The sequence below is a fragment of the Syzygium oleosum genome, unplaced genomic scaffold, assembly GCF_021117445.2.
Source record: "Syzygium oleosum isolate NSW1041296 unplaced genomic scaffold, Sole_v2.1 Sole_v2.03, whole genome shotgun sequence".
Lineage (NCBI taxonomy): Eukaryota > Viridiplantae > Streptophyta > Magnoliopsida > Myrtales > Myrtaceae > Syzygium > Syzygium oleosum.
Window position 1 is genome coordinate 1,515,239 of NW_026607487.1, and position 19,121 is coordinate 1,534,359.

The following is a 19,121-nucleotide window of genomic DNA, read 5'->3' on the forward strand; positions in this document are numbered from 1 at the left end:
ATGGACACCGAAAAGCTAATGGTATTGACATGGCGTCTATGTGGTTTAAGTGGAATAAAATTGACGTTGGTTTGGCTGAAAAGTCATTTGACATAAGTATAAGTTTTTGATTTTTTATGTCACAAAAAAGTTTAAGGTAGATGTGTCCTAATATGCATAATTTAAGATTTTTAGCGATTTCTTTCCTTTTTGTTTTGTTATTATTATGAGATGTTGCGTCGAAATTAGGGTATTTACAGAACTTTGGTTTAGTAGATTTACTCACTAAACAAAATTGATTATAAAGAGTTACGAATGGAGATCCTATGTGATGATTCAAAACTTATAGGTCGATGTAAGTTTTGAAAAAATTGTGATCAAGTCTGCTGATCGTAGATAGATGGCGTAACTTTATGTATGAGTCCGTTTATGATCCCTCAAGCAAACATTTCCTAATATACTTAAGCCTAGGAAAATAAATTTCGAATCTATTTCGATGATCCAACAATATCAAACTTTGTGAGAATCACTTTAAATCTTCATGATCTACACTCCACAACATCTCTTATTCATAATAATCTTGGGCTGCACTCATCACACTATGTGAAATAGTACAGCAACTTCTCCTAGAAAGGCCATTTTAGCGAGTGTTTTCGAGACAATTTATTTTCTAAAAGGATTTTACTAAAGAGTTTCTTGAAACACCTGTTAAGCATACTCAATATAGAACATTGCAATTTCCTAAGTGTTGATTTAGGGATAAAATCGAGTCGAGCTCGAATTTGAAAAGTATTTTATCGAGTCGTGCTTAAGTTTGTCAACAATCGGCTTAATAGGCTTGTGAGCCTAATTGAGTTTAATCGAGTTTTCATTATTTTCTAAAAGATATTTAATAATTCTAAAAATAGCACAAAGCACTTGAAAGGATAAAATTAACGCTTGAGCTCGAGTTTTATGTATAAGTTAATCGTAATGGAGATAAACTCAAAAGGTTTGATTTTCTAATCGAGACGAGCTCGAGCATGAAAACCAATACATTATCGAGCTGGAGTTGAATTTTGAGCACCAAGAATGCAAGTCGAGTCGACCTCGAGTTTAATCGTGTGGTATCAATTCAACTTGGCTCGATCACACCCTTACGTTGATTCTAAGTAAGACGAGACAAACAGTACATGAGGAATTGCAAATTTACTTTAAATTGTTTCCGAACAAAAATCCAGATGACACGTTTTACAAAATATAATGTAAAATGCATATCGGGAGAACAACCGATCCAGACAATCAATTGGGTTAACATGTGTCTCCTTCACAGAGTCCTTCCTACAGTGTTAGTGAACAGTAAAGTGTTGGCTTTTTTCACTGCGGGGCTCGGTGCTAAACTGGAAAGAAAAGTGATGATTTCTATTAAACCACAAAGGCCGATGTTCCCAAACGGGTGGGAGTTATGATATCAATCAAAAACCAAACCCCCAAAAAAGTTCAAAAGCAGAGAAAAAGGGAGGCCATCAAAAGCAAGGAGAGGAAGGAGCTTCTCTCTCTCTCTCTTCTTTCTGCCAACGAGAAATTGAGTGAAGCCCAAAGAGAGAAACAGCCAAAAAGGACTCCAACAAATGATGTACCCACAAAGGGGGGTATCATTTTCAAGTCCTTATCTAATGTACTGTCAACTTCTCTCTGTCAATGTCCAGGGGACATCATGACCCAAAGCTTAGATTTAGATTAAGATGTGTGGCTAAACCAACCCCATTCAGATCTTGGATTCATTCCCCGTAAAAGAAATCTTATAGCATTTGCCCCTAAAATAAGCCCCCCAAAAACACCCCCATTGCCCTTAAAGAAACAGCTGGTGATGTGTGTGGGCCTGTCAGTCACTCCACCTTCTTCTTTTTGTCCTTCCCACAGCTTAGATTCTTAACACCCCATTTATTTAATCACCAGCACAGGCATCATGAACATGGGCCATGTGAATAAACACCATATCTCCATAAAGTCCCCCTTTTGTGACTTGCAGGTTGGTGCGCAGCATCCTTGTGCAAATTCTGGGGTCCTCATCCCACCCTACAGCTAACATCAGATATTCATGTGCCCTTGAGGCACTGAACAGCCATGTGATCGTGTCTACATGATCTTTAATGATTTGCACATAAACGCATACTGTTTCGCCCAGACAAGCAGGGCAGCCATGAAAGATGAACTGAAAACCATGAAAAGGGACAGTAAAGAGAGGAATTTTACACTGAATAAAACAGTTTGATGCAAGGTAACTGGGGACACAAATCATCATATATAGAATATAAGCCCCAAATAATAATCTGAGGCAAACATCTTCTTCTTCTCTAGTAAACAGGAAGAGAAGGCTCATCAACAGAGAGGGGTCACCATAAGTAGACTAATGACCCATCAAATCTTTGATCCAAAAGAAAGCTAAACAAAAAGAGACCAAAGTAAAAAGGAAAAAAGCCCAGATCTATACAGTTTATTATGAGAAACCTAACAGTAAACACCACAGTCTCTTCTTCTTCTTCTTTTTTCCTTTTTTTTTTTTTACCTGGAAGAAACGGGGTTCAGAGCTCTAGCGAATCCGTTCATGGCACCATAGCCCTTCGAGCTAAACCCCAAGCAACCGAGCAGGCCTTGCCTGTAAGGCAAGAATGTCTTCTTCCTCATCTCTTCGCTCTGGGCCCTGTTCGCCGTGTAATGCAGCTCGTGCGGCGATGGCGGGACCCTCCTCTTCCCGGCTGACGACCCGTTCACCGGCCTCTTCCCACCTGATCTTTTCCCGGAACCGCCGCCGCCGCTACCGCCTTTCTTGGTTTTCTCGGCGTCGAGAAAGCTTCCGGCGACCCCAAATGCCGAAGACAAGCTCGGGACTTTACTCGGTTTCGAGGTCGAAGATGAGACGGTGCTGGCGGGTCTCTCTTTGTCTCTCTTCTCCTTGACCGGCGAGAACGAGAGCGTGTTCCAGAACTTGTTGTTGCTTCTCCCTTCGCTCTTGCTTCTCAGAAAATCCTTCAGGAACACCCACCTCTTCGAGCTCCGACCAGCCGACGACGACCTCGAGGACGAAGCCGAGACCGACGGCGTCGTTTCGGAGGACAAGGACTCCACCTTCGAAGCGTCGCCTTGCTCCTCGTCGAGATTCTCCGCTTTCTCCCCTGACTTGCCGCCGAGCTTACTTCCTCTGCCGCTGCTGCCGTCTTCCTCCTCCTCCTCTTCTTCATCGTTCCACTCGAACGGCATGTTCCTAAGCGGCGACATGGACCTCGTCCTCCGGCGGACCGACTTGTCCCTCAGCCTCAGATCCCTGCCCCTGAAGCCCCCGCCACTGTCGCTCCCCTCCCGCCCTCGCTCCTCGTCGTCGAGATCCGGCAGCGGGGCGAGGACCTGCGGCCGCTCCAGGTGGGTCGACAGCTTCATGGGCCGGATCTGTCCGTTCAAGAACAGCTCGTCCGCCGAGCTCATCGGCCCGGGATGGCCCGACCCCGGCGACCCGAACCGGGACGAGAACTCGAACTCGTACGACACGGAGCTCTCGGACGCGCGGGGCTGCGCCGCCAGCCCCATCGCCGACGACGACGACGACGACGAGAGCACGAAGTGCATGGGGCTGGCGGGCGCGCTGTAGAAGTACCCGGCGGCGGGCCCGGAGCCGCCCCGGCCGGGGCTGGACGGGGCGCTGACGTAAGGTGTGGAGCAGTTGCTGTCGTCGCCGTCGTCGAAGAAGAAGAGCTGCCGGGCGTCCCCGCCGCCGCCGCCGCCGGCATTGCCGGGCTCCGGATCCGGGTTCCGGGTCGGGTCCGCGTGGGCTCCGGTTTCCAGATTCATTCTCTCTCTCTCTCTCTCTCTCTCTCTCTCTCTCTTCTCTCTCTGGCGATGGCGACGATGATGACGACGACGACGACGATGTTCTGAAAAATGGCGCAGAGGAGTTTGCGTGGGGAAAGCCCAAAAAAATAGGTGCGAGGCATGCCTCAACACAATGACCTTGACATTGCGCAATTATTACGGGCGTGCCACTCCGTCTCTCTCGTTTCATCGTCCGTACGAGGAGGCTCCCCTTTGTTTATTGGCGGAATTACCGGAATGCCCCCCCCCTCGTGCTAGTTGGTGGCGTGGTCTGTCCTTTTTTTTTTTTGGGGCCCCTCTATGGTTTGGCAAATATTTATTGCGACCGGAAAATGAATATTCGGGGGTTTGACTTTCATCACCTAAGGAAAGAAAAAAATGAAAATATATATATAGAATTTTTTCGTTCATGTTCTGGTCTTTGGAATGGGTTCATTCATGCATTGCGTCGGTTGGGGAAGGTTCCCAGGTTCATTTTGGTAATAAATGTAAGTTCATTGCCCATCGGTGATATTAGGGGTGAACTGTTTCGATCCGGTCCGATTCAATCCAAGAACCGAAAATCAAACCGGAGGATCGGCTCCCAATTTTGGTAATAAATGTAAGTTAGGCTTTCTATTTTTTTTCAAAATTTTTAAAAAGTAAATAAATATATATGAAAAAATTAAAAATATATATTTATCGGTACGGTTCGATCGGTCCGGTCCGGTCCGGTTCTCACTCTAAAATCGAGAACCGGACTGCTCGGAAACCGGTTCCACTTTTAGGAACCGGGAACCAGATCGATATTCTCGAGAACTGGACCACACCGGTCAGTCTGGTCCGGTCCGATCCTGATTTAGACGGTCCATCTTGCTCGCCCTTAGATGGTATGATGCTTTGTTCGAGACATTATCGACCGAAAAGGAAGATGTTCCCGAGCGAGATTTCATGATTAGCGCTCATTTATAGTTATAAGGCCGGCGATGACGCACGATAAGACGGATACCCGTGACGTCAGTGAAAGGATCGTGCATTCAAAAAAAAAATTAAACACGTCCGGCTCTTTCCTTCTCTTGATCCTAAGTGAATCATTGACATCGTCGTTTTAAAACGGCTAAACGCCCCATGATGATGGTTTTATCGGCCGATAATATTTCGATATCATGCACGCAATTTATGTGACAATAAATTTACGATGTGCCCAAATGCGGGTTTTTTTTTCTTCTTTTTTTTGGACGGAGCATGTGAAATTAAGCTTTCGGCACGACTTGTGTACCGAGCAAGTTTCGGAATCGGGGCCCCCCTAGATAAATCGCGAAAAATTTCACCCCCGCGGTCCCGCCTTTCCATCAAAGAATTTAGTAATTATTTGACTTCCAAAAATTCCTAAATCGCGTCGTATTTACAAGGAAAGCGACGCGTGTGTCAATTTCATCAGATGCTGCTACCGCATAATCTTCGAGGGGGAACATTTTTTTTCTATTTGGGTTTTGCGTGGAGAGGTCCCTGAAGTCGTGGGTAATTTTAATTTATTACCCCACGGTGCCCACTTGCGTTTTACAAAAAGACCCTTGACCTTGCCCCCATTTCATTTTTGAATGGCATTTATTTTTGCTTGTATTAGTTGTTAGGTCAACAAATGATAAAAACTAGCTAGAGTCCAAATGCAATGTAAGGTCTCGGGAGTACCAAAAAAAAGCCACCGCCCCACCCCCCTTGTCGAGGGCGTTTCAGAGAAATTTAGACTCGTTTCGTTTCACGAAAAATAAATAATTTGAAAATAAATAAAATTTAAAAATGATCGCTTATATTACTTACAAAAATGAATAGACGGAAACATACATCTATCGTCCACGAAAATATTTAGACATAAATTACCGTCGATAACGAAAAATCTTTTTTCATCGGCTACTTATTTTCAGGCGATACAAGCAATCGTTTTCTGGAAAATATTTTTTCGCGAAACAAACGGAACCTTGAATAAGTCCGAGTCATAAACGAAGCACTAATTAAGTATACTTTGGCTTTGGATATTTCGATTTCTGAGATACCGATTGCGCTGAATACAAAGACATTCAGTGCATCGGAAGCTGGAAATTTCTTTGACCGGTTGCTTTTTTTTTTTTGGGTCAAATTTTATTGGTTGCTTGACAAGCGCTTCTAAAGGATCTGCTGACATAATTTAAAATAATTCTGAAAAAAATAAAAATAAAATAAAAATATTTTTTTTGGAGAGTATTATATTTAAAAAAAAAAGGGGGGCATGGAGAGAAGAGCGAGGGGGTGGGGAAACGGGAAAGGGACGGTGGACGCGCAGACATACGAACCGGCACAGACAGTGAGGAGGGGGGGGGGAGGCGCACGTTCCTGGGCCCCGCTCCCGTGCGGCGCCGCCCCGCGGTACTCCCCCTGCACCGCCCCGCTCGATCGCCGACACGTGTCCCGATCCCCAAAGAAAAGAGGAAAAGGAAAGTATCCAAGAGTATCCTCTATGCTTGTATTTGTAAAGCATACATGGTAAGCGGCAATAATGAATCATATGAAATAAGTCCTTCATTCGACCCCCCCTCCCCAAAAAAAAAATAAAAAATCCTTCATCGCATTCTTCTATGATTTTGAGCTCGAGCTCAAACTCCGTCCCTTTCTTGAATTTCGTCATTGTTCGTTGCGCGTCCAATTGGCTAATGACATGTTTGCAATTTGAATTCGAGCATAATTCTCGTGTGGAACAAAGATTACCAACCAGTTGCAATAGGCGAGAGGGTTCATCGTCGGAAATTACCGTAAATTTGGCTTTTATGAAGTAAATTTAATCGGAGAAAGCGACTTCCTTAAGATTGTGTTTGCGAAATTATCGTGTCACGGCGAGTTTATGGAGGAACTCTTACGATTCCATAACGTTAGCAAGTGCGGACACACCAAAGCCAATGTAAAAGAACGAAAAAACAAAAGTTACATGACCTGATGGTTTAGGATGATCATTCAAATTGCATCTAAAGGAGAATGACCCTATTCGACCATCCTCTCTATTTTATCTGCTTCTATTTTATCAAAAGTATTTGATGAGATTCGATTGATTTCAAGAAAGTGTCGAATTTTGCATTATACATTGTCGATGGTAGATTGCAAAAAGTTCAGATATGTGCATTTAGATTCCTAACTAAGAAATAATAGTTTTATGCCCGCGTTTCGTACGGGTTGATTTTCCTTTCCCATTTTATATAACGCTAGAAAAATAATGCCATACTCAAAATTATTTTCTAAGCACAGTTACATTATCCTCTTCTCTCTCTCTCTCTTTTTAATAATTTCGACCTTGTTGTGTGCACCAGATTAATTAAAGGAGAAACTTAGGTATATATGAAAATATTCAATATTGTTGAAAGTTCATAGACGACATTTCAAATTGGGATAAAGTTCAGTGACTGTACTGCATATCGGATCAAAATTTAGAGATCATTTGTGTTATTATCCCATTATTCGAAAGGGAAGGAGTTTATTTTAGGAATTAAACTGTTAATTAATTTAATTAAGGGCCACTGATTTTAGGGCATGGGGATAACCTAGTATCGAATGTACCCAATCATAGACGACCCCCTTCATAGGATCCTAGCTTTTGGGCAGCTGCTACGATGACGTCGGGTTCTGCAAATCTCCGTTTGATTAATCAAAATTAAATTAATCCATTCTTATTAGCAAGTGTGCCGAAGCGGCAATTATAAACAAATTATACACGGAATTAAAATCTTCGAGAAGATTTAAAAATAATAATAATTTCTGTAAAGTTTGCGATCGATGCTTCTGAAATATAAATTTTTTATTTTATTTCAGGGCACTCGTTTTCATATAATTCCGAATTAAATTAATCTTTTTTGCGTCATTAAACTACGCTTATCTTCTGATAAATCGTTCATTAAAATACAAATTAATCGTTTTCTTTTTCAGCTTTCCTGATTCCAATAAAGTTGAGCAACCCCACTTTGCTTCGCCACAGGAGAAACTTCCAATCGGCCAACCGGATCGCGACACGTGGCGGAATTTTCACGCTAATCACCACGAGTTCTTGCCCTCTTTTTTTTTCTTTTTTCTTTTCTTTTGGTAATTTATAGTCAAGCCGAAAGTGAAGGTAGTGTGTTTGTAAGATAGATCTGGTGTTCAAAAGGATGGAATTATTGTGGATTTGATGAGGTTTGAACGTGTGATTTCGTTGCGGTGTCGATAACACGCTCGACTAATAAGTTACTCGACCATGAATCCTCAAGAGATGACGGGATTTACAGGAAGTCTCGCTTAAAAACATAAAATCTCGAGTTAGTTTCATTATATGAATTATCCATAGATCGGGTCTATTTGGTATAGGCTTCTAATTGATCTGCTTTGTGTGTATAAAGCGTGTGATGAGAGGCCGTGCGAATTCCTATTTGGAGGACTCGAGATTGGGTTCATGGTTGTCGTCGATCGTGCATGCTCCATTTGATTGTTTGGACTCCAGGATCGGGTCCATGCAAGACAGGTGGGAGGGCTAGAGAAACGGGGACGGGGGGAGGGACCTGGCCCGGATGTGGAGCCCGGTGGAAGAGAGAGAGAGAGAGCGAGCGAGCGAGAGAGCGACCCGAGAGGAGTGAAAGGGAAGTGAGGGAGCGAGAGAGGTGGTCACTCACATGCAATGTTTGGTATCAATGTGATGTTGGTATGTCATCGAGAATGAAATTGAATGAAGAGGGGGCATGTGAGGGGGCTGGGTTTGACTATTCGGGTCACCAAAGCCTCTCAGCACCCCTCCTGCTCTTTCACCTAATACATTCACATGTCGATTTGTATGCTTGTGTAGCAATTGATCAGGGTGTCTCCATATCGACATCGATGCATGTGACCCGTTTGTTTTCCAGTCTACGTATCGCATCGATTCGTTCGTAATGTCTAATCAAAAGGGACAATGAAAACTTTTGGTAGATGTGTAATTTGGATTTCAATTGGAAAAAAGAAGATTGGATGCTGGTTTTTTTTTTTTATGATGGAAGTGTGTTGTCTCAACTCCTTTGAATCCAACTTATATATGGATGAAAGGGAGGCTACTTGATAGTTGATATGATGAACTGGTTATTAGGTTTGAATCCTCGCCCCTGAGCTTATATAAGGTGAGGATTTCGGCCGGCTACTCGATGGGTATGGCACGTGCTCGACGGTAGGATCGGAGTTTTGATCCTTCAATATCTTGCACTACATATTTGATATCAACCTTTTATTTTTCTTACTGTAACGATGGTTGCACGAGATTCTTTTAAAGACCTAATTAATTTACGGGCTTGGCGATGAATTTTCATGATGCACTCTAAAGAGATATCGAGACATAGTCTTGAGTAGGCCGAGGAGGAAGTAGGAGTTATCTTTTTCTTTTCTGGTATCTGCGACAACGATGATATCTTGCATTGTACCTTCTTCCTAGGATGCGAGCTAGACCACAAGAGACGGTCATTGTTTTACCAGTGCTATGAGGAGAGGATGATTATACTCGTGGGACTAATTTCTTTTATAAAGAAAAATATTGGAGTCCTTATATTAAATCTCTTAATGAACCACTAGTATTCATTAATTTCACATTATTCACCCGTCAAAGAATGCTTTTAATCCTATTCTTCATAAGCTTTGGCCCTTTGCTATTGTTCTCATTGATATTAATCTCCTCTCCTATCTTATCCGATGCAACCTGATTCGTTTTCATCTGACTTATGTAAATTCTACATAAGAATTGTGTAATAACAAAATGAATTTGGATCTTGATTGGTACATGAGAGATTAATCTCTTCAGAGCTTTGCTCTTCTATCAAAATACCAAATTCTAATAAAAATTGTGTTAAACAAATGTCTCGAACACCGAGAAAATTGTCCAAAAGTCTTAAATCTATTGCATTTTTGCTAATTCAGTTCTAAACTTTGCATTTATGCTAATTTAGTCCATCCGGCCAATTTTGAGCGGTCGGAGTTGACGCTGGCAATCTGGCCAACGCCGACATGACATTTTTTTAATATTTTATTTTATTTTCAAATTTTTGTAATTACTTTTTTTTTCCGGCCTTCTTCTCTCCACGAGGGCCGACCTCGCCGTCACCGGGTTTTTACCCAGCCACAGTGAGATCACCCTTGCGCCGGGTGGGCGACTTTGCCCACCAGTGATGGGGTGAGGTCGAGCCTCGCCCAGCCAAGGCGAGGCTGACCTCATGGCCGCCGGGTTCTCTCTCACCAGATCTAAGCGAGGGAGACCCAGTGATGGTGAGGTTGGCCTCGCCCAGCCAGGGCGAAGCCAACCTCACCAGCGCTAGGCGAGGCCAAGGCTAGCGAAGCTCGCCCTCGCCAATGGCTGGCGTGGGCGAGCTTCGCTAGACCTCGACAGCCAAAGGGAAGAAGGATAGAAAAAAAGAAGAAAGAATATTAATAATTTTTTTTGAAAATAATATTAATTTTTTTTAAAGCCACGTCAGCGTTGGCTGGCTAGTATCCATGTTAGGTCCGGCCAGCCTAAATTGCCGGATAGACTGAATTGATACAAATGCAAAAATTTTATGACTGAATTGACAAAATTAAAAGATTTAGACTTGAATTTGCAAAAATGAAATAGGTTTGAAACTTTTTAGACAATTTTCCTCCTGAACATTAAAAGAATTTTATAATTTTCAAATAAATAGGAATGTATTATCAATATTTCAAAATTTAAATTATTTTGAATTTAGTAAACCTAATGGGACCCTTCTAATAAAACTTCAGTTGACCAATAAGCAGCTACAAGAATGGGGGCAGCTTTTTATCCTACCTATGCCATTAGACTCTCTCTAGGATTGGCAGGTATCAGATTAGATTCTATAGAGTGGTCAGTCTTTTAGTAGCTGTTGAACCCCATTTTGGTCCACCTACGATTTGAAGGGGAGCAATAATAAAACATGGATTCTATCGAATGATGATGAGCATATCAATGTGGTAATGATTCTTGTCAATATGGTAATTCAATATCAATAACTTTTTTTCAAATGGATGTAGTGAAAAACATAAACATGTTAGCTGATGTCGTGGCATAGAGTAGAGGTAGATGAAGATAGAAATCTGATTAAGGCTCTATTAGTTTTCCCTAAAATGAATGATTTAAAAAATATTTTTTTAAAGATAATTAAATGCATCGCTCGAAATAATTAATTAATGAACAATGTTTCATTATCAACAATAATTTATGTCTAAATATCTTCATAGATGGTAAATTTTTTTTCGTTCATTCATTTTTTGTAAGTGATACAAGTAATTATTTTTAGAAAAATATTTTTCAAATCGTTTATTTTTCACAAAACAAACGCACTCTAAATGGCAAACGGGATATCGGGGTTGTCAAAGGTTTCAACAGTTGTAACTTGCTTTGGTGCAGATAAACCCAGACGCAATCCATTCTCAGCTTGATCTCTGCAAAGTTTCTTGCTTTTCTCCTACCTTATTTGAATGCCTGTTTCTGCACCATCACAAAGCAAACACAGCAACACAGTTTCTTCCATGGAAATGGAGCTTTCAGTGACCAATTGCACTGAGCAGATGAAGATTATGTTGATAACCAAATCGAGTAGGATGAGCTAGTTCGACCGAAGATTAGTCGATGGCTTCTAGTATATACACAAATTGGAGCAAGAAATGGACTTGACTGAACCTCTCGGGAGAGGATGGCAGGCGATACTTCATCGCGAAAGTCATACCTTAAACCTCTGAAGTTTGTGTTATGTATCATTCTGTGACTTGCGTTTTATTTGTGCCAAACTCGCCTATGCGCTTTTCTGACTCGTGTCGATTTGACGAGGTCCTTATCGCGAATGCAGCTTTAGCGTATCTATAATCACGGCCAAATCAAGCTCTGCATGATTGATCGAATATATGGACCATAACTAAACAAACAAAATGATATGAAGTGGGCCGAGGGAGAAGTCGAACAATAATTCAAGTGGAAGACTCTGCTTCAGCGACTCGAATAAGGGCCGAACGAGTCATTCAGATTGGAGCCTAAATGCTGCACGGTCACGATCTCAGGCGTCGGCCTGTAACAATTGCACGCTTCAAGAGCATTACTGATAACAAATTCTGCGCACTGGATCTAGTGAAAAGGACTTGATGCGTAACAGTAAGGTCAATCTGACTAACGATGGAGATGCATCAGGAGCACTCCAACAACATCTAACAAAAATACTACGTTTGGGCCAAATTGATGCATGATGTGAAAGCATTAAGGGGAAAGTGAATTGAAGTCCAGGAGGAAACTGAGACGAGATGCGTTGGGTACAAGTAGACTACACAGTATTTTACTCGCAACATCAGAATGGACTGTGCATACAAGAAGCTTGCAGTAAGAATAAGAAGCTTTTGCCTGTTTGTGAATTTTGAATGAGACAAGACATCTTTCACCTGATATAACACAGGGAATATCATTAACCTCAAGAAGCTTCTCTCTTCTCATAATGAAATTATTTCTATCGAATCTTCCCTCCTAATTTTTGCCTTTCCACCTACACAGGTTTTAAGTATAGAACTAGAAAATGAGGCGATTGATGCTTTGTATAACTCAATGTCTCTCGTAGGTTGCATCAAATTCGGCGACCAATTCATCAATCAACGTAGTTAGTATCCTATTTCCAATCTCGACACCTTCTTCAAACACTTCAACATTGAACTCAACCCACTTCCCCTGCCGAGTGCTCATGTCCTGGTTCACAAGCTCATCCACCATCAGATCTCCAATGGTTTTCCGCCCCGAGATTTCCTTGTAGACATCCTCCGCTAACCAGCGCTTTCTTCGGAACAATGCATGCCACTTAGCCCATGCTTCACAGGTTCCATTGACCATATTGCGACATCGTACCTCCAGACATTCGCTTGCACAATCAAACAAAAGTTTGCGCCTCAGCCAGGAGTGCTCGTTATATATATCCATTCTATCTGCTCGGTTCTCCAATTTATCGAAGAGACCGTTGCGTATGAACTTGGGCTCGCTCTCCCCAAAATCTTCCAACCTCAGCTTTACATTTCCAATTATTTCTTCCACATATTTAAGTTCCCAACTTCTCGAACCACCCGCATACAATGAATGGGATTCTTTTTTTGTTGCCCACTTTGTCCCAGCATCTGCTGTCATAGAAGAAGAGGTCGAGCAGGAAAGTTCATCCTCACATTCCACAGTTGGAAATTCTCTTCGGGAGAGCCAGTCCAACACCTCAGGGGCTTGACTGGATGAGTAATCTTTGTCGCCTGAGATTTATAAAAGGATGTTTTAGCCGTCACTCTCACTGAAAATAATTATTCATGAAAGGAAGGCATGGCAAATTGCTGACAATTACATTAATGGTCAAGTTACTACATTTTACCCTCTCATCAGTTTTGTGAATAGAACAACCAAAATTCTATTATATCAGGACTAGCTTCAATGTCCCAAGTTATTGTGCAACCTGTTCCAGTTCTTTTTCTGCACTGGGCAACTCACATGTTCAAGTCAAACCATGCTCCAAATTAATTTCTGAAGAGCTTACTACATCACATAATGCGCGTGTTCATGCAAAAGAAGGACGTGCTCTTACCACTGTAAGTGATCATGCTATCTGCGCAACTTTCACTCACAAATGAGGATTCAAGAGTTGAAACCGGGCTTGAATGTTCATAGTCAGTTTCTTTTCCAGCATCTTTTCCAGCACCATAGCTGGTGGCACTACTGCTGCACTCTTCTATTTCTTCTGAATCCACAACCTGTATGATATCAAGATAATTTGAGCATGGCAATAAATGTTCCCAACAATAACTATCTATTTTTGAAGTACAAGAATAAAAATATACTATTGCATTTCTCATTTAGACTCATATGATATTGCTCCTTTCAAACTGTATTAAGGGCATATCCAGAATAACAGAAGGTAGTTTTAAATCAATAGGCAATGACTGAAATCTATTCCTCTTTGCATATTGAAGAATAATACATTGGATTTAGCAAAAGAAAAGATCGAGATGACTAGGCACAAGCTAGTTTTGCAGATGAACTCCAAAAACTTCAAGATTTACTCAAAAGTAAAACATAAACTGAGGATTCAATATGAGACAGTCATGTTTTTTAATTTCTATTTGGTTTGACATGGCTGGCTAACAGATGCAGAAGATAAATCTGAGAATGCATCTAAGAGTTCTCAATAAATGGCAAGGGAAGAGCGTCCGTTTCCATCCCTTTCCAACTTTGAAAAAATTGATCGTATTTAAACACATACAATCCCAAATTTCATGCTACATTGATCATGGGCAGCAGATCGAAGTTTCAATATGTATACATATGTAGAAAGAATCTGGAAATGGAATGAAAGAAAACTCACTTGAACTACGTACTCAAGGTAATTAAATTCCATCATTGAACCAAAGTCCCCAAGACTCTATTTGTTGAATGCCTATATATAGTTATCGTCGCAATCCTCAAAGTATTAAACATGTGTCTAGATTTAAAGCGCCTGAATATTTCGTCCTTTTTTCAAGTGGAAGTTACTTAAAGAAACGAGAGGCTAATAAAAAACACAGAACACAACTGAACCTAGTAATTACTTTAGCAAAAGCAACATGCCTGGCACTCTTGCTTCGAGTTGGTTGCGGGACCATCAGATGAAGTACAGCCAGAAACATTTGGACTGCTCACGAACTCATCTAACCCTTGTTGAAAGCTTTCCTCACTTTCTGTTATCACAGGGCTTGCATTGTTAAGTGTGCCAACTGATTCTTGATTGCTAATTTTAGGCATAGACAAACTCTTTTCCCTGGAAATGTCACAATTGGACAAGTCTATTCTGTCAGTTAGTTCTCTAAGCTTCTGTTCCAAGAGAATGCTCAAAAAATTTCCATCGGATATACTTCCAATTGGAGATGATAAACTGGAATCTTTACAATTTAATGGCCCATTATCGCCATTAAAAGAACGATCAAAGTTACCGTTCTTGTGCATTTCAGTGCAGGCACGAGCTTCTTGAGAGCATCTCTTTATGGGAGAAGAGAATGTAAATGAAATAACATCCATGCTGTTTTTGTTGCTATCCACACCCCGATTAACACGTCCATCAATGACAGTATTTCGCTTGACAGACATACCATCACTGTCGATGAGAACATTGGTGGTGACACTTCGATTCGAATTGACATCTGAATATGCAGAATTTATTTTGTGGGTGGGAGTCTTGAATCTAGATGTTTTAAGCTCCTTGGAAATATTTGTAGCCAATGTTGTTGGGGAACCAGTTTGGGCCTTCACAGCAATCTTGCTCACAGTCTTAGATGTTCCGACCGAACCATTGACAGGCTGAGTTCTTCCTGCCAGTTGTTTGGAGCGTGAAGCCCTCGACAGTGAACCCTGTCTGTCATATAGGGAATTCTGCTTCTGGTTATTTTGCTTGAGCGCAATGCTTGTCCGGTTTGTAGAAGTTTTTCTTAGCGAACTCTTCTGCCACCGTGGCAGCCCATTGGAAATTTGGCTCGAGTCCCCACTCTGCTCTTTCTCAACTGCAAGATTTTTCTTATTGAGCTGATTCTTTGCCTCTCTTGTTTGAACGTTGACTTTCCCTTGCTCAGCAAGGGAAGATCTTCCCTTCAAGCTGCAATTTCCAGAACTAACCTTTCCTGATACCACGGCGGTCCTGGACAGCTGTGTATCTTGTGGAACTCTGTAGCTCTTCTCAGTGAACTTTCCTTTCATATCCTTGACATTGCCAGAACTACTGGCTTTCTGCTGCCTTGATGCCTCATAGGAAGCTTCTAATTTCATTTTTAGATCCTGTATTCTTAAAGGAACTGATGCTGAAACAGTCGATGATGCTTTGCCTCTGACATTACGGGGACTAGCTTCAATCATCTTTGCGGCTGCCTCCATAACATAGGTAGGATTCTTGGCTGGAATGAATCCGGGACCTTTAATTGGAGATAACAGCCTATGATGGGTAATGGAAATGGGTTTAGCAGATTTCGGAGGTAGTATTTCAGTCTGAAATCTCTCTATCGGTGGGTTCTGCGCCTTTAAGGGCTTTACTTCTGCAGGGCGTGAGGAGAACCTACCCAGTCTACTAGAACTACTGAGGTCATCAATTGGATCACATCTACTTTGAAAATCATGGGTGCCATCACTGTAAGGAGAAGCTTTGACTTGATGAAATTCAGAACATGAGGTGGAGGACTCGGGACCATTTGACTTTGGCAATGAATCCAAACCCATCAGTCGAGCCACTACTCCAGGGGCTCTGTTTTCAGATCCTTCATTGCTGGTCTCTGAAGCAGCACAGTTCCACTCACTACTTCCGCTTTTACTTGAACTAACTCCATTTTCATCATTAACATTCTACATTAAGGCAAGAAACAATGCAAGTCAAATAGACGAAACTCATACACGACTAAAAAAGATTTTGACAACAATAGGGTCAAACGAACTCCCACCATCTGAAACCTTGACTTCGCCAAGATCTCTGCATCATCCGTTCCATGCTTAACTCCATCTATAATCAGAAACAAAGCACGTTAATAGCACTATATGAGCCATCTCCTCCAGAAAACTTTCATATGCTAACAATGCATGGCGTACAACTAATAAAATTGATAAAAAGATGATGCAAGTCGTACCAGGACCAGGTATATCAGGACTGTTTGGGAACAGCTTCTTCCTGGACTTGCTATTCCAGTCAAAAAACTGTAGGAAGCCACCCTTTGACCGTCTTTTCTCCACCTCCATCTCTCAATTACAGGTATCCAAAAAGAACATAAATAAAAATTACATACATAACGAGGAGATAGGAAGACCCAGAGCAACCACATCCAGAGTAAATCAGTAACTTCGACAAAAGCTCGCATTGCGGAGCGGACGATGAAAATGCTAGATCAGGCGTATTCAACTATTTGCCAGACGAAATTTCACGAGTAACACATGAATAATGGAGACCCAGTGTGCATTATCCTAATTTCAATAGACCCTCCATTCCCATCTGCAAGCATTTCAGGACTCACTGCTCGGATAATTCTAATCTCACATTTGCCAAGAATCGACCCAACAACCAAAGCATCATACTTGACTCACTGAAACACGATTCATTCACAAAGCATCTCTCAAACTCCGAAAGCAAGCCCCATTGCTTGCAAGAACACGGCCTCACTACCTCGCCTGCTAAGTCCAAGCTCTAAACTGAAGTGGAGATTCACACATCAACAGAACAGTAGCGCGCACACAAGCAAAAAACAAAAATCAACGAATTTTCCACGCGAACCCCCCAAGATTCACACTAACCTCCCACCAAATGCGGCGAGGATTACGACGAGCGACACACCGAGTTGCGCATCAAGTTATTGACACTAGATCTGAGCCGGCATTGCCGGCGAGATGCGCGCGGAACAAGAAAGCGCCGGGAGTCGCCGCCATCCCAGGCCACGGGAATTGCTCCGGCGAACTTGACGCCGATGACAGAGAGAGAGAGATCTGGCGAGATGAAGAACAAGAAGAAGAAGAAGAAGAAGAAGGAGAGAGAATGCGAGGAGTTCGACTGTTTAAAAATGGTGAATTTTGTGTCCAAAGGAAGGAAGGAAGAGAGAGAGAGAGATTGACTGGTTTTCTGTGCATTGAAATCTGAGAGGAAGAGACACAGCCATCTTCCTGTTAAAAATTGTTTTTTTTTTTAATAATTTGCTTGTATTTTTTTTTTTTGGGAGAGTCGGGGTTGCCTTGTCCGATCGCCACGTGTCAGTCTTGTGGGTGAAGCCAGTTTACATTGGAGAAAAAGTGTTGCTATTTACCTCTTGTTTTTTGCCTCTAGTTGAGTAGTTGTTGGTGTCCTTTGTTGTCCTGTTTGGAAAGTGTCAAGGAAAAGTTTCTCCTTTCCAAATCCAATGGAATTCAGACCAAAAAAAAAAAAATCCAATGGAATTAATTATTCGGTTATTGTTCTTGCTTTTGCATGTTTTGGTAGGTTGCAAATTAGGACAAACCATGTTCTTTTCTGCTAAAAAAATTTGTTGGAATGTCGTGTCGAAGCTGAGCATGTTTCGCAGGACGAGGTACACAAAATGATATTTCGACTTTTTAATAAAAAGATCGAGTCCATACGAATCACCCATCTCCTCATCACGAAAAAAATCTAAGAAGATAGAGCCTGATTCGATAGCGTCAATCATTAAAAAAAAGTATGAACTTGTTTGCGCATTTCGCAATAGTTCAAAGACTTGCAATGACTTTCTTCTTTTTTAGATTTAAAAAAAAGGTTTACAATAAACATTTTAGGAATAGGTACACTAAAAGCTCTAAAACTTATCACGAAAGTGCAATTGATACCTAAAATTTACGAGAATCATGTCCTAAAACTTGTCAAATTGTTGCAATCGAGTCATTTTGTTAACTCCATTCAACTTGGCTAACGGAAAATGCCGATATGGCTTTCTTAAAATATTCTCTCTATCCTACGTAGTGATGACATGGCTAAAACACGAAACATAAGGCTAAAACAATGTCGTTTTGATCCAAATCTAATTTTTAATACAAATTTTAAGCTAAATTAAAAAAAAAAAGAGGGGTGAGAAATCTCGTCGGGAAGGGCCGACGAGGGTGGAGGATGGTCGGCGGGGGTCGCCGGGCCTCGACTGGTGGCCGGTGAGGGCTGTCGCTGGAGATAAAATAACAAAAAAAGTTGTGTCAACATTTTTTGTCAGTTAAGTTGAACAGAATTAATGAAACAAAAGTTTTAGGATCGGATTGTACTTTTTGTAAGCTTTACGACTCATTTACATTTTCGCAACAAGTTTTAAGTCTTCCAATGCACATCCCAAACATTTAAGAATAGTTTAAAGACAAAGTCCGACATAAAATTGCACAATATGCTAAAATTTAGGAATTATTAGTGTCATTTTTCTTTATCTTTTCTCTTGCTGGGAAAGAAACGGAAAAGACAATATGTTTGACTTTAGTGCGCATCTCCCAAGAAGAGAATTGTGGAATTCAAGACGTCAAGCATAATTCACGTGTTTCCTTTTTCGTCTTCTTACCTATTTCACCCATTGCACGATGCTACATACTCTTAGGTTTTAGGATCAAAACACTGCCACATGATATGCACAAAACATTGACGCCCTCCGTTGACCAGAAACGAAGCCAATTTGGGTCTTGGTAGTCAGATGTGAGAACAAGACAACGTGAGACTCAACATTAACCGAACTCGACATAGGATCGTTAGGTAATAGGTACCTTATCTGCTAAGGCTATGTTCTTTTTTTCTTTTTTGAATATTGCATGCATATTCCAAATTATTTCG

General features: G+C 41.5%; 2 protein-coding genes across 4 annotated transcripts; both read right to left on the reverse strand.

Annotated features, from left to right (window-relative positions):
- Positions 1-2,190: 2,190 nt before the first annotated feature.
- On the reverse strand, positions 2,191-3,884 carry LOC115694156 (uncharacterized). Its single transcript, XM_030621275.2, has one exon. The coding sequence runs from the start codon at positions 3,802-3,804 to the stop codon at positions 2,524-2,526; it is 1,281 nt and encodes a 426-aa protein (XP_030477135.2). The 5' UTR covers positions 3,805-3,884; the 3' UTR covers positions 2,191-2,523.
- Positions 3,885-12,104: 8,220 nt separating this feature from the next.
- LOC115694152 (uncharacterized) lies at positions 12,105-17,390 on the reverse strand. 3 transcript variants are annotated; one of them, XM_056309533.1, is made up of 5 exons: positions 17,111-17,390; positions 16,270-16,328; positions 14,420-16,148; positions 13,401-13,566; positions 12,105-13,074 (listed from the first exon to the last, which is right to left on the reverse strand). In XM_056309533.1, exons 2-5 carry the CDS (start codon positions 16,326-16,328, stop codon positions 12,392-12,394), a joined length of 2,637 nt encoding a protein of 878 aa, XP_056165508.1. In that variant the 5' UTR covers positions 17,111-17,390; the 3' UTR covers positions 12,105-12,391. The 3 variants fall into 3 exon arrangements, with proteins under 3 accessions (XP_056165508.1, XP_030477131.2, XP_030477130.2); XM_030621271.2 differs by lacking the exon at positions 17,111-17,390 and adding an exon at positions 16,453-16,695; XM_030621270.2 differs by lacking the exon at positions 17,111-17,390 and adding an exon at positions 16,453-16,608 and having other exon boundaries at positions 14,420-16,174.
- Positions 17,391-19,121: the final 1,731 nt, after the last annotated feature.